Below are 16032 nucleotides of genomic sequence, written 5' to 3' on the forward strand. Positions count from 1 at the left end.
AAACGAATGTGATTTCACATATAGTATATATTCTTAATTAATTTGTTTTTAGCAAATATCGGATAATTTAACAATATTGATCTACTTCCACGTTTCATTTTTTCTTAACTTTAATCTAGTCTTATTTAGTTTGTTTCTATATATAAAAATGTGCTTATATATCTTAATAAAACATTTATTATTTATTTTCACATTTAAATATAACTTTTTTTCTGCCCAGACCCCAGCATAAAAACGCAAGCCTAATGGTAGAAATATGATAGGAAGGAAAAACTCAGTTAAAAAAAAACATCATAATCTAAATCTTAAATATATCCTGTTGCTAGCATGTTTACACGACGCCATCGCCATGTAACAAACACACGGCTGTTCTCAAAGTCTAAAAACTTCGACCCCGGCAGGACTCGAACCTGCAATCTTCTGATCCGAAGTCAGACGCCTTATCCATTAGGCCACGAGGCCGATGAAAATGATGCTAAAGTCACGTGTCACACCTTGTATGGTAAAGCGTGAGTAGTGTAATACATTCCTGCACCAGCAGAGGGCGCTAATCTATCCCTGTTTCACGTCATATCATTTACACAAATAAACCAGAAGAGAGCGCAATCCAACAAAAGATCGCCTACTCACCAAAAACGAAATTATTGTGGTTTACCAAGAGCTTTGCTTCATTACAATTACATTTTGATAGTAATATTTAAGAAACACGGTAAAAAAGCGTAAAGACGGCTTTTGTTTGTGTTTGTTTTTCGTAGAACAGAAGCTAAAGATGATAGCAGATTATAGATGATGATGATAGCAAATCTCGGTTTACAAATTTATGTTTACGACATAACGTTTCACACAATTTTGGCAGTTTTTACCATCATATCTTGGCCACATATTGCAACGTACGGTCCAAAAACCTTTTGTTCCGCTGATATCTCTCAGACGGGCCAGTGGCGCAATGGATAACGCGTCTGACTACGGATCAGAAGATTCTAGGTTCGACTCCTGGCTGGCTCGAATTTTTTTTCCCCCACCTAAAATTACATTAAACCATAGCTTAGTGTCTTGCATCTCAGGGTTGATCAGGATATATATATATATATATATATATATATATATATATATATTTATTAAGACTACCTACCTAAAACTAATAAAAACCAAGTTGCGATCAAGGCAATAATTCGAGGGATTAAGACAAGCCTAAATTGAATAATAATAATACTTTAGATTTTTCCCACACATAAAATCATAGATTAGAGTCTTGCATCTCAGGGTTGATCAGGAGATATATAATTACATAATTTCAAGGCTATAGTCAAGACTACCTGAAACAAGCAAAGACCATGTTGAAATCAAGTCAAGACTTTAACAAAATTTATGATAATAATTATTATAATTATAAATTTATAATAATAATAATAACAACAATAATAATCTTCACAAATCCATCTGAAAGACTCAAATTTACTAACTGGGTAATTAATGTCATTAAAATCTTACATTTTAATTAAAAATTAAAAGAAATCTTAAATATTAAAAGCAGCGAAGTCACCAAAAAAAAAAAAAAAAAAAAAACGATGATATTGAATATATGTACTGCAAGTAAACAAATTATACCTCAAACAAGCACTTTTTCTACTTCGATATTAACCTGCTGTAAAAATGCATCAGATAAATATTTTAAATAGTTTTTGCATAAATCTGTTAATCAACCTCAGTCCTGATCAAAACTACTAAATTGTTTAGATAATCACAACTGTTTAATTGCCAAGTTCACGAATTATCTCACTGATTTGGTGAAAAAAAAACATACAAAATGGCATATTTTTAATGTAAAAAGTAGTTGACTTCCATTATAACCACATTTGATGGTGCATAAATACACAGTCTCTGTTTTTGTTTACTCCATGTAGTTCTGAGAGCTGAGATGCCCATTTTGATTTTCTCGAACACATCAAGGTAAGTGCATGAAGGTCACTCTTACACACTTTGCTGTTATACTCCATATAACATCCAGACACTAAGCTTATTTTTGCACAGGCCTATCTAAAGAGTTTATGGTGCCAACTGATGACCAACAGTAAAAATTCCCAACAGAGAAAACCACCAACAATCAAAACTGCATGATTACATGGTGTCATGGTTTTGCAATCAAACAAATGTGGTTATAATGAAAGTCAATGGGGTAAAACAGCAACCAACAGTAAATTAGGGAGAAAAAATGAAAATCAACCAAAAACAATGCATCAAAGGCAATGTTGTTTCACGTTCAAGACTTTGATAAAAGGTAAAAAAAAAATCAAGTCCACAAATACTTTTTATATTGAAAAACGTTATTTTGTGTGTTTTTCCCCCACCAAATCAGTGCCATAATTTAGGAATTTGCCAATTAAAGAGTTAAAATTCTGTATTTTTCTAAACAATTGAGTAGTTTTGATCAGGACTGAGGTTGATTAACAGATTCATGCAAAGAAAATTAGAAAAAAACATATATGATGCATTTTTACAGCAGTTTTCATCCCGAACATAAGAAAAGGGTAATACATTTGCTCACAGTCTATTGTTTTTTTTTTTTTTTCTTAATGCAAAGCGCTTTCTCCAAACATGTGTCAAAATAAGAGTTGTCACCAAAAACCATTCTGCTAGCTGAAACACAGAGAAAGTTATGGCCAAATTAAGACTCAAAATCACCCCAGAGTGGATGAAAACATCCCCAACAATACATAAAGGTTAAGCTAGAGTATTGAGTTCTGTGGGCATTTGTATGTACTTTGGTGACATTCTGATATGATCCAACTTCGAATTTGAAATACATTACTGACTGCATTTGAAGCGATACAGTAATAATTGAACCTATAAACCAAACAAAACATATCTGATTTATGAACTACATGGTTGAATAGCAAGCCAACTTAACATTTTCTATAAATGTATTGGTATTGATCTGTTCCATTAAGTACAAGCATTAGTGCTTATCCTTAAGGTCCTACTAATTCCTTTTCTTTAAAGTTACTGCTAATTTAATAGATACTAAAGCAACTGAATCACTGTTTCAAAGTGTTCGACAAACCACATATAGGGACTGTGGAATGGTATTTCACATTGGAGAACCATTGAATTTGCTCAATTTTTCAAAACAGCGATGACAAAATGGGGCACTATCTACTGAGATTACATGACCTTGCCGATTTGATACTCGCGTTTCAAACCACTGATTCAAATCAAATGATTCAAATCAAATGATGGTGAACATCTAGCCATCTACTGACACCACTATATTCACTTAATATTTTACCTCTGATTACATTTTAAGGTTCAAATCGCACAAAATCTGCCGAAACTCACGTCTGGTCCAAGCCCCTCCCTCTGAGAATCCTATAGCGATCAATAATTGGCTTCTATACAAGAAGTCAGGACTTCATTCACCACATTGACCATAACACTTTTTCCTTTTTAAAACTATACGAGTGACAAGTCTTGTGTATTCTATAGTCTGTTATTATCTATGCTGTCATTGCTACTGGAATATTTGACATTTTTGGATCTGTCGTTAAGATCTCAATTATCCAATTTCGACTATTATGTATTACAATTACGACTAGTAACTACATACCTGTAGTTTTTCATTTAGCACACCATGCTTTAAAAATAGACAAGATTCTTTATTCATTTAACACTAGTGCTTATTAGACGCTTGTACCAGTTAAATTAAGTACTAGTATTTATTTGTTCAATACTAGCAGTAATTAGCTACTAGTGCATATTGAATAGTATTAATTCATTTAGTCCCTTTTTTATTCAGAGGTCACCACAGCGGAATGAACCGCCAACTTCTCCAGTATATGTTTTACACAGCGGATGCCCTTCCAACTGCAACCCAGCACTGGGAAACATCCATACACACTCATTTACACACATACACTATGGCCAATTTAGTTTATTCAATTCACCTATAGCGTATGTGTTTGGACTGTGGGGGAAACCGGAGCACCCGGAGGAAACCTACACGAACACGGGGAGAACATGCAAACTCCACACAGAAATGCCGACTGACCCAGCCAGGACTCAACACAGCAATCTTCTTGCTGTGAGGCGACAGTGCTAACCCCTGAGCCACCATGTCACCGCTATATTCAATATTATGTTTATGTTAGAGAAATGTATCTATTTAATAGGTACAAGTACTGGCGTATGAAAAAGTACTAGTACCTAATTAATAATACCTTATATATAAACTATTTTGTAAGGAATCTACTAAAATCTAAAAAATAAACACTTACAACTTAACGTTACTAATATCTAAAAAACAAAAAGGACACTTCCTGACAAAAATCTTATAATCAATCCCAGTTGTAAGAGCAGCAAATAATAACTTGACTTCTAGTTGATAATTTCGAAAAGTGACAGAAGGTAGATTTTTCTGATGAATCAACTGTTGAACTGCATCCAAATCATCACAAATGCTGCAGAAGACCTATTGGAACCTGCATTGACCCAAGAATCTAATAGAAATCAGCAAAGTTTGGTGAAGAAAAAAATCATGGTTTGGGGTTACATTCAGTATGGGGGTGTGCGAGAGATCTGCAGAGTGGACGGAAACATCAACAGCCTGAGGGATCAAGACATTTGTGCTGCCCATTACATTATAAACCACAGGAGAGGGCAAATTCTTCAGCAGGATAGCGCTCCTCCTCATACTTCAGCCTCCACATCAAAGTTCCTGAAAGCAAAGAAGGTCAAGGTGCTCCAGGATTGGCCAGCCCGGTCACCAGACATGAACATTATCGAGCATGTCTGGAGTAAGATGAAGGAGGTATTGTAGATGAATCCAAAAGAATCTTGATGAACTGGGAGTCCTGCAACACTTCCTTTGCCATTCCAGATGACTTTATTAATCAGTTATTTGAGTCATTGCAGAGCTGTATGGATGCAGTCCTCCAAGCTCATGGGAGTCATACACAATATTCATTTTTTTCCACTCCAGCATGACTTTATATTCTATACTGTACATTATTTCTGTTAGGTGACAAGACTTTTGTCTAAGCAATGTCAGACCTTACTGTCCTAATTAAAGAATTAAAAAGGCATGATCATATTTTATTTTGGTAAAATAAGCGTAATCTAGAGGCCTTTGCCTTTCATATAAGCCACTTCAGATACCAAATGGTATTATTTGTTGTTCCTAAAACTTGGATAGGCAACAAGACTTTTGTAAGGTAGTGTACTAGTAGCATGCAAATGCACACTGGTATGCTATTTTTTGATTAAATGTAAAAATGGCCTGCCATACAGTGATGTTCTTGTCAAGTCTTGAATTAAAATCAAGATAAAATCGATGCCAAAGACCTTAAAAAAATTAATAAGATTAAAACCGGTCCCAAGTACTACAACACTAGTCAAGACAACTTCTTTTTTTAATTTCCATCATTTATGAAATAAAAAGCCATTCACTAAATATTGTGTCCAAGATAAACCTCGATTAAAAAACTTCTTGAAATATGACCGAGTGAATCAACAGCGCATTTAAAAAACGACTGATAATTAACGTGTAAACAACAAGCAATGAATCAGAAGAAAATATATTCTGAAAATGGTTAATTACTGGTTTATGTACAAAGTCCTATACTATACTGGATTTCTCCGGACATCTATTATTGCTGAACTGGAATAAAGTGGTGCTGTGTTGAGGCTTGATCTCCTCGGTTCTCTCCGCGGTCGCGTTACGGGAAGTGATGTTGACCCACTCCAGTGTGTGGAATTCATACCAGGCTGAATAACTCGGTTATTGGGCAGTTCACAGGCCGCTCTTTGCTGGAGCTCCTCCATGCTGTACTGGTCCTCTGTAGGGAGTGAAGAGCGCCTCCATGTGGCCGGTAGAGGAGCATTTACCAGCTCTCGCATCTCTTCTCTTGACTTCTGAACTCTCTCTGCGTCAATGATAGTCTTTACATCCTCAGCCACTCTGTTCTGAGCTCCAATTGAAAGCAGACTGTCGCAATTCAGACCTGAAGGAAAGAGTCAGAGGGAAAAAATTAACAACACCCATAATAAACAAAGAGAGAGGGTTCCACACAATTGATTTGTGTTGGGACGACATGAAGGAATTAAGATAACTTATTAGTTTTTACAAATTTAAATGTATTCTACATAAAACAGTTAAGTGTTTTAAAGATGTTATGCACGGTTGAAGGTGAAATATCCACATGTCTTTCAATCTTTCTTTAAGGAGGATTGTTTTTAAACATTTCAATAATTTTCTCATGTATTTGTTGGCAAACTGGAGATCCTCAGCCCATCTTTACTCCTAAAGGACTAGACCTTTCTGCTGCTTTTGTACCAAATCATAATTACAATCACCTGTTGACATCACCTTTCAGATCACATCATTATTTAACCAGTTTACCTGATTATTAGCCCTAAACCGCTCCTGTCCCAGCTGTTTTTGGAATGTGTTGCAGGTCTGAATGGCAGGAAATGATGTATATTTACAAGTGAAATGAAGTTGACTAGACAAAACATGAAATATTTTGTGTTCAAAAACAGTCCAGTTTTTAGAGATGAAGTTTAGTTCAGTTCAGTGTGGTTTAATTTTCACTGCTGAAAGTCCAAACAATGAAGAGAAAATGAAGAGTCCCAAACCAAGCAAGCCAGTGTTGACAATGGCGAGGAACAAAACTTCACCAATTGACGAAAGTGAAGGGAAAAAAAAGCAAACAGCAAAATTATTTGTTTTGAGTGTGGGTCAATGCTTCGCTTAATTGATTTGGCAGATCCTGGATCTTTTAATCTTGATTTCTGATCTCTGGCTAATTTGGTTCTTCAAATTAGGTTGATAATTAAATTAAATGATCTGGATGAATAGATCTGAGCTTGTGACGTGTGCCTGTGTTTGCTATGAATTTTATCGGCGTTCGAAATCATGATCAGCAATGCAGAGATTGGCTGGAAGTAAGTCAACTGCGCAGTGACATCATGTAATTAATATTCAATTATCAGCCATGTGAACAAAGTGACAAAATTTGCAGTAAATGAAACGATTTGTTAAATTATCAATATTACAATATATTATATTATATTATATTATATTATATTGCATGCAGACATACATACATACATATACTAAATTAAAAACAAAGTTAGACACGCACACAAAAAACACAATAGCAGAAAAAATCCGAACACTTACAACGACTATGGCTTCAGAATAACAGCTGTTCTCACCTTTGAATTCTTCTCCAGTGTGATTTACAGGGCCACACATTTCCCTGAGTTTGATGTTCAGCTCCTGATTGGCTATTTTGCAGAAGTTCAGCTCTTTGCTGAGGTTGTGGATCAAGCCCTCGTACTGCCGCTGTCTCCCCATCAGACCCTCATCCATCTGCTCTGGAAACACAATAAATCGACAACACTTTCACCTTATTTGCTCATGATGATTTGTGAATTCGTAAAGAGGATTGTCTCATATTTTAACACCAGCGGTTCAGAAATATTTCTATGCCTGCAATAAAAAACAGACGTACATTCTCCAGTGCTCCAGTGAATTATGAAGCCATTATTTATCCCTGATTATAGAACATATCCAGTGCTAACTCAGGTTAGTCCAAACACACTGTTATCTTTGTTATCCTTAAAAGATACTGTAAGATGTTTTGGTCACATTTTTTTTTCATTGATTTTACATATGAGAGGCCATACAAAATCCAGATGTAATTTACAATAGAACAAAAGGAAAATTCACTTTATGACCCATCATTTCAGACAATATTGATGAAATTATCTCCCAAAACTCATAGACCTTCTCACATTCCCACATCATATGTAGAAACGTTCCAAGATTTGGCGATAATTTACAGACAAAACGTTTCTTTGGTGTCCAGTACAGTCTTAAAATTGACCACTATTGGCCAGTTTCCACTGAGTGGTACAGTACGATACAATACAGTTTACCTTTATCAGGCTTGTGTCTCTACTGTACTAAAAGTACCGTTCACATATCATATGAGAATCGCTTACTGCAGCATACTGTAACATTTGCGATTAAATAAAATATAAAACATTTATGAACACATGAAATGTTCCCAATTACAAATAAAAAAATACCCAAAACTTACATTCAGGCCTTATTTGGGTTCATAAATGATACAAAACATATACAGTCAGCACAAACCTCTCATTTTTATTCTTTACCAGCACATATGCAACGTTAGCATCTTGTAAAGTAATTCCGTCATTCTGAGTTCATAATAGTCCAAAAGGCGACAATAATAGTTAAACATGGCAGTTTGTTCATCTTTTAGGTTGCTAAAAGTAGGGATGGACCGATACCAGTATCGGGTCGATACTTGGTTAAAATACTCGTATCGAACATGAAAGGCTGATACCACTCAACACTAATTCACTGCATGGGTGTGATTTGTTGTCCTACTTGACTTCAATGCCTTAACGTATTAAATAGCCTGATGTATTATAGCCTATATTAATAGCTTAGTCTTTATAAACAATCAGTTTATAAAATACATTATTAACGAATCTTTAGGGTACTGAAGAATAAACTGAATATGAAATATGATCCTTGCATAATGATCACAGCTAAACAAGCTAGCACTCATTTTATTTATAAACTATAAATAAAAAAATGAAAGAAATTTTCAGTGATGGAACATTATGTAAAAAAATCTAAAGACTACAGGCTGAATAAAAGCTCATCAGAGCTGAACATCACTGCTGACACCGCGCGCGTCAGTTTACTTCTGTAAAGATCAGACAGCCTATACAGATCACACAATCTCAATAAACACTTCATGTAAACGTATAAATATTTCGATAAGTATTGTTAATGGAATATTTATAACAATATGATCTTGCTTTTGGTGCGCGTGCTTTCTCTCTCTCTCTCTCACCCAGGGGCAGTTGACACGCACTGATACACACTACGCAGCACTCGCAAGATGACAAGTGCTGTCCACGGGACCAGTTTTACTTGTGATTTGCGTGTTGTTCCTTTTTTAAAATGCCTTTTTGTTTTTATAATCTTTCAAGTTAATATTTTCTATCGGGTAACATAATCTCCCTCAGAGATATTGGAGTTCAATAACGTGGTGCGCTGTATGACTATTGACCAACACCGCCCTGTAAGTTTACACACTGCATACACAGGCCTACAGCTCTGGTGTGTTATGAATTGCATGTTTTAAATGACAGCGAGACGTGCTCCATTTAGTTTCTATTGTATACATTATAACCCAGTACACAGTAAAAGAATATTTTTTTAAATGGCATGCCTATTGGCAGCGTATATAACCGTTAAGCTTAAATAGGCTGAGCATATTTTTATTAATATTAAAACACATTAATACAAACTTTCCACCCTTTGATTTTTTTTGTTTCCGTATATTTTTAGCAAATGAAAAATGAAATGAATTGTTTATTTTGGTTTTCATTTTATTAGAATTAATATAATTATTAGGCGACACAACTTCTACATAACATTGGCTCTGATTGCGTTTATACAGATATCCTACAGATAGACTTTTTGGCTCAGACATTTATGCCTGTTAATTTCTGTGCTGTATTTTGATAGATTTCGCAAAGGCTTCAGCTGTTCTGTCAGCTGGTACCAGCCTCAGTTTTGCGACTTGACTTGTGTGGCGTCTACTTATCGATGTCTGGATGACAGTGACAGCGAGATGAGATCAGAGCTCAGATTCAATGTGTGGCCGCACGTCTGTTACTTTACTGCAATTTTTTAGATATTGGCTCATCTAAATTAACTTTTGGTTTTGGAAGAGAGCGGCTTCATTGATAAAAGACGCACGCACGCACGCACACACACACACAGGTTACACTCTTGTAGGGCTATTCATTATTGCTTTTTTAACTTTAAATGCAGAATAATCAAGTGCAAAAAAGAAGAGCTGAACTTGGCAAAAAGTGATCACTGCACATGCCGCGATGGTTGCTTTGTTTCTCTGCAGTTGGCTTGTCAATGGTGTGGCATTGCTAAATTACTTCTGTTTTAATAAAAATAAGATTATTTATTTTTAAACATTGTGAGATGGTCGCGTGATTTTTAAAATGAGAGTATGCATTGCATATTTATGGCTATTGATCTTATCTACCCGTGACCCACCCATAGTTAAACATCAAGTATAAAAAAGGCAGGATTCGTGAATATGAAAGAATCGCACATAACTGGGTTTTATGCGTCCCCAATATGCAATAAGAGTGACTCCATAAGGTAACGTACACTGCACACACTTGAAGTCGTGGACCCACGTAAGCGCAAGGATAACTCATCCTTTAAATGTCCATGCTTAATCGTTAACAGATAAGGTCTATGGATTTGTGCCTGTTCATCAAGATGATGACAAAGTTTGTTTGAGCTCAGATCAACCATGGCTAGTTATTATACGTATATATTATTATGGTGTAATGTCTCGGCTGTGTATTCAAAATGGCGCTTCCTTTGTTTTCAATCTCCTGCTTGTACACGCACTGTGTGACCTTTCTCTGTAAACCAATGACGTTCAGCAGATTAAACAGTACTAAAGACAGGTTAGATGCACTACTGAACAACAGAAAAAACAAACAAACATCTTAAGAATGGTGCTGCATTGTGCACCCCACAACGGATGAGGGTTTTATACTTGACGCGTTCGCCATTGAGATATTCTTTTAAATGACAGGGGCAGTCAAAAGAAAGAGACAACAAAATCTGACAGATAAACAGTGAAGTAGTAAGTTTCCGGAACTATGTCATATTAATATCATTGAAGATTTAAAAAATAATAATTCTTTTTTATTTTTATAATTTATTATAATGATTCTAAAGATTTTTATAACTATTCAAGATTTCTTAAAGCAGACTTTGATGCATCACTTGCTTTTGTTCATATCTCAGACAGTTTGACCAAATAAAGTTAAATATTAATGGCAACAGAACGTTCAATTCAATTATATTTTTTATTATGGCAATAATAAAAGCAAAAAAAGTAAACTTGCTAAAAAAATACAGATTTTTATTTTTTTATTTTGCCCACTTCACAATTCACACATTACTGTCTGGCTAGTTTCTGTCCTCTACTTATAAGCTAAAAAGGCAATAATGGTCCAACATTCCTGACCCTTATCACCAATAAAGCCTAGAAAAAAAGGGCATCAGTATATTGTAAACTGATAGGTTCATATATTCCTTTCCAGTTATTAAAGAAATAATTTGTTACTTCATTTTAGTTTGTAACTTGTAAATTGATTTAAAATCAAAATTGCAATATATACATCAGTGTAAAACCTATGAATGGTGGAAAAACATATTCTGTAATATTAAAACCACCTGGGTCTCCACTTTTGCTTGGCCTCTTTTTTTTGTTGTTTTAACATACTTATCCCCCAGGTTTTTCCAAACTTTGACAAAAACTATCCTCTTTTCCCCATGGCTGTTGCAATTAATAGCCAAGAATTATTGGTCATCTGGTACTCCCTATGATCATGCATGGACGGATCATAAAGATATCTGTACAGTTATACCTGTTTCAGACAAAATCTCTTCAAAGTGTTTCATATTCATCTCAAATCAAACGCACGACATGATTCGCGCAAACTGTTTGCACGAGTCTCAAAAAATTGTGAGCTCCGCCAGCCGAAATCTTTTCGTGCGCACACAAAGCAGACCTCCGCAAACACAGCGATGAGGTCACATTCGCCGCGTGCACTGAGTTCAATAACAGAAAGCTGATTGGCTTTTGCATGTCGGCCTCATTTGTAGTTGTAATACCGCTAATTACATTTGGACTAGTGAAATAAAGAACTACAACACCACGAAAACCAAGCAACAACAACAAAAAAGAATTTAAATGAGCATTAGATGAAGCGTTACATGGACATCGGAAAAATTAGACCTGCGCAAAAATATTTAAGACCTAGAACAGCCAATTTGAGACTTTTTAAGGCGTAAAATTTTGATTTTTAAATTTAAGACTTTAAGACTTTTTAAGACCCCGTGGAAACCCTGGAAAAAAAATAGGCCACATTCAGCATGTTTCATTAAATGATCAAATAATTATCTATCCCACTTCACACTGCTGAAAAAACACAGGTTTCCTCCCTCATTTTGTCAAAATCAAATTTTACCTACTGTCCAACATCTAATGCAAAGTTTTGTTCGTGTAAATCTGTGTAAAAACAAGCTAAAATGTCTCCTGCAGGTTTAGTTATTTATGTATATATTTGCATGTTATTAATTTACAAAAAATGCAGTTGATTCAAGTTTTATATTTATATGTCAAACTTATATACTTTTTATATACTTATATACTTTTTAAATGATTGTTTTCTGGCATGCAAACTTATTTCTTTAAATATGAGTCAATATTTGTACATATGTAGTAAAGGTTAAATATGTTACAGCAATAAAAATGTATAAACTTGAATATTAAATTAATAATATTAAAAATGTTATAATATTATTCATTCATTCATTTTCTTTTCGGCTTAGTCTCTTTATTAATCTGGGGTCGCCACAGTGGAATGAACCACCAATTAATCCAACGGATGCCCATCCAGCTGCAACCCATCACTGGGAAACGTTTTAATATTAATGTAATAAAATAAATAATATTAAAATTGTATTTTTGTGCTTTCTTCTCAGTGTTTTTACACAAGTGAGCCCAATTTTCTTTTTATCTCGCCTAGAGCCCCTCAACCCTACAGACCGGCACTGGGTACGGTTCGAATTTTGGTACCTTTTGACAGTGGAAACAGGCATAAAAGCATACCGACCCGTATCATACCGTACCACTCAGTGGAAACGGGTCATATGTGTCCTCAAAGTCTCTAAGAAATCAAAACTAACCATATGATTTTGTTAGCTCATGTTACTAGTTTTGTGGTGAATAATTCATCTGAAGGCGACACAGTGGTGCAGTAGGTAGTGCTGCCTCACAGCAAGAAGGTCGCTGGATCGAGTCTCGGCTGGGTCAGTTGGCGTTTTTGTGTGGAGTTTGCATGTTCTCCCTGCGTTCGTGTGGGTTTCCTCCAGGTGCTCCGGTTTCCCCCACAGTCCAAAGACATGCAGTACAGGTGAATTGGGTAAGCTAAATTTTCCGTAGTGTATGAGTGTGTGTGGATGTTTCCCAGAGATGGGTTGCGGCTGGAAGGGCATCCGCTGCATAAAAACGTGCTGGATAAGTTGGCGGTTCATTTCGCTGTGGCGACCCCAGATTATTAAAGAGACCAAGCCAGCAAGAAAATGAATGAAATGAATAATTCATCTGTGCATGTCATTAAGAAGAAAAAAATTGTTTGTCCTTCTAATCTTTAATTAAAATCTAAAAATGCACTTCCTGTTTGTTTTCAGTTCAATTCTTAGATTACGTCTGTCTGAGATAGTGGCCGTGGCTAACATACTTTACCACGCTAGTTAACCACGCTGTCAGTTTTGACAACAAGCAGAAATGGTGAACAGCAGGTGTCTGTTAGGTTGTAATAACTCTTCTAAAACCCCATTCCCGATTTTTCTGAATGAAATGCCTACTTTACTACATCCAATCAGCAGGCAGTCGAAAAAACAAGCCACGCCCACTGTTTTCTCATTTAATATTCTGTTTCTCTTGGAACTGCGTCACAATAAAAAAAATACTGATAGCAGCTTCCAGTTCATTGGGACTTAAACAGAAGTTTGGAAGCGCAAAATATAAATTGTGTGACCCAAATCATCAAATGTGATGACAAACGAGAGATATTTTTCTTACAACAATCCATTAATTATTTAGGAGCAATCTAGCAAACATTGATAATGGTTGAAATGTTCTTGCCCTCAAAAAAAAAAGTACATCAGGGCCTTAATGGCAAGTCTGATCAGAGTGGCCCATACTAAATCGTACCTCTTAGTGTAAACAAGGCATACATTTTCATCAGGACACAAACCTCTACACTGCTGCAGCAGTAGCTGGATGTTTCTCTCATGCTCTTTCTGCTGCTGCGTGAGTCTGCGATCTGCCTCAAGCTGCTGTCTCTCTAGAGCCGCCTCCAACCATCCGACCAAGTTCTGCTGTTCCTCTACTCTCAGTTCCAGCTCAGCGAGAGCCATCTGCAGCCTCCGCTCCTCCTCACGAAGAGACACAACCTTTACAAAACACACAAAGCATCATTACGCACACATTCTTCGCTAGAGGTCAAGTGAATAAACATATATTTCAATTCCCAATGGACCCTTTTCACATTTCCGGGTTTCTCAGTAGCAGTAGTCATCATTGTTGGGTAAACGTAGAGCGCAGTGAATGGATGAGTACAACAAATCATTTTTACAATTCTATTTGCTGAAATAATAAAAGAAAAACTCCACGATGGTGTTATCAAGACTTCCAGAAAAAAGTAGTGTGAGACTGATAACGGCAGCTAGACGAGAGAATAATGTCAAATGTACTGTCATGCCACATACACACTGCGTTAGAAACACCACACACAAGCGGTAAAGCGTTTTTTTGTAATTTGATGCAAAGATGATATATTACAGACATAAACATTAGGGATGTCCCGATCAGGCTTTTTTACCCTTGAGTCTGAGTCATTTGATTTTGAGTATCTGCCGATACTGAAACCCGATCCGTTATGTCTATAATACATAAAATAAGAATAAAGAAGAGCAAAGAAACAGATCCAGGATGCTCCTTATTTTTTACTTAACTCACCTTATTTTAACATTCATCAAACAGAGCACTTCTGTGAGGTAGCTTGAACAGTCAAGTAATAAAAACAAATTCTTCACTTTAGGACTTTAGTGGAACAGTTAAAAAAAAAAAAAAAAAATTATATATATATATATATATATATATATATATATATATATATATATATATATATATTTATATATATATATATATATATATATATATATATATTTATATATATATATATATATATATATATATATATTTATATATATATATATATATTTATATATATATATATATATATATATATATATATATATATATATATATATATATATATATATATATATATATATATATATATATATATATATATATATATATATATATATATATATATATATATATATATATATATATATATATATATATATATATATATATATATATATAAATACATAATATAAAAACAAATAAAACCACCTTGAAATACCCGGCAGGCAATCCCAAATTTACATATCTTACAGTTTGCTATGGACATGTTGTTGTCATCAACTTTATAATACCTCCGGAAGGCAGACATACACGCGCTTTCCGCTTTAACCTGCTTCCGTGTTCTACTTTGCCGGAATTTAACCAATAGCATCCCTGCAACAATAGTGTTGAGCGATGTCGACCAATTTGGCATCGTACGATGTCTAATGTGAAACATCGTGATGGACGATGGCGTCATCGTTGTAGGCAGCGGTGATTTAATTATTTATGAATAATTAATTAATTCATAACAAATGAATTATTTGCAGCCTACCGTTTCAACTAACTGACCCGCATGGTCTTAGTTTTACCCATAACCAAATCATAAATAAAGATAAGTTACTCACAAATTACTTTTTCCAAACTTGGTTGGTAAAAATGGTGCGCAACCAACAGGAACCAACCAGCAGTATCTGAGGTTTTCGCTAACATTACTAAGTACAAGCGTGAAAGTAAAAGATTGAAGCAGTGTACTGACGCTGTGACACGTTAGCTGATAGATTTAAAAGACAGAAGAGTCGTTAGATAGAGACAAGATGAATTAAATATCACGTTTAACAACTATAGTGAGACGCGATCCAATGGGACATCCTTGATAAACTGTACGACCTACACTGCTCTCTGGGGTTTTGTGCTCAAAGCACCTGCTGAATGCTGGAACTCAGACGCGCGCATAAGCTGCAGCGCATGACAGAGTGCGTTTGTGTGTGGTCACATGATGCGTGTTGTCAGCTATAGTGTGAAAGGAAGACTTTTCAGAAATGCTAGGTGAAACACCAGTGTGGACATGGATCGTTTTTGTTCCAAAATGCTATTATAATAGTGTAAACGTTTTAAA

At 35.2% G+C, this 16032-nt stretch overlaps 1 protein-coding gene and 2 non-coding genes across 3 annotated transcripts in view; 1 reads left to right on the plus strand and 2 right to left on the minus strand.

Annotated features, from left to right (window-relative positions):
* Positions 1-389: 389 nt before the first annotated feature.
* trnar-ucg (transfer RNA arginine (anticodon UCG)) lies at positions 390-462 on the minus strand. The gene has a single exon. It is a non-coding gene; the product is annotated as a tRNA-Arg (tRNA).
* A 470-nt stretch (positions 463-932) lies between these two features.
* Positions 933-1005, plus strand: trnar-acg (transfer RNA arginine (anticodon ACG)). Its single transcript has one exon. It is a non-coding gene; the product is annotated as a tRNA-Arg (tRNA).
* A 4401-nt stretch (positions 1006-5406) lies between these two features.
* kif7 (kinesin family member 7) overlaps positions 5407-16032 on the minus strand; it is a 53323-nt gene continuing 42697 nt past the window's right edge. Inside the window, exons 17-19 of the mRNA XM_056461055.1 lie at positions 13915-14113; positions 7213-7374; positions 5407-5996 (exon numbers count right to left, since the gene is read on the minus strand). Coding sequence (XP_056317030.1) covers positions 5617-5996; positions 7213-7374; positions 13915-14113 — 741 coding nt within the window. The 3' untranslated portion in view covers positions 5407-5616. The remainder of the gene's footprint in view (positions 5997-7212; positions 7375-13914; positions 14114-16032) is intronic.

This window comes from Danio aesculapii, chromosome 7 (assembly GCF_903798145.1).
Source record: "Danio aesculapii chromosome 7, fDanAes4.1, whole genome shotgun sequence".
NCBI lineage: Eukaryota > Metazoa > Chordata > Actinopteri > Cypriniformes > Danionidae > Danio > Danio aesculapii.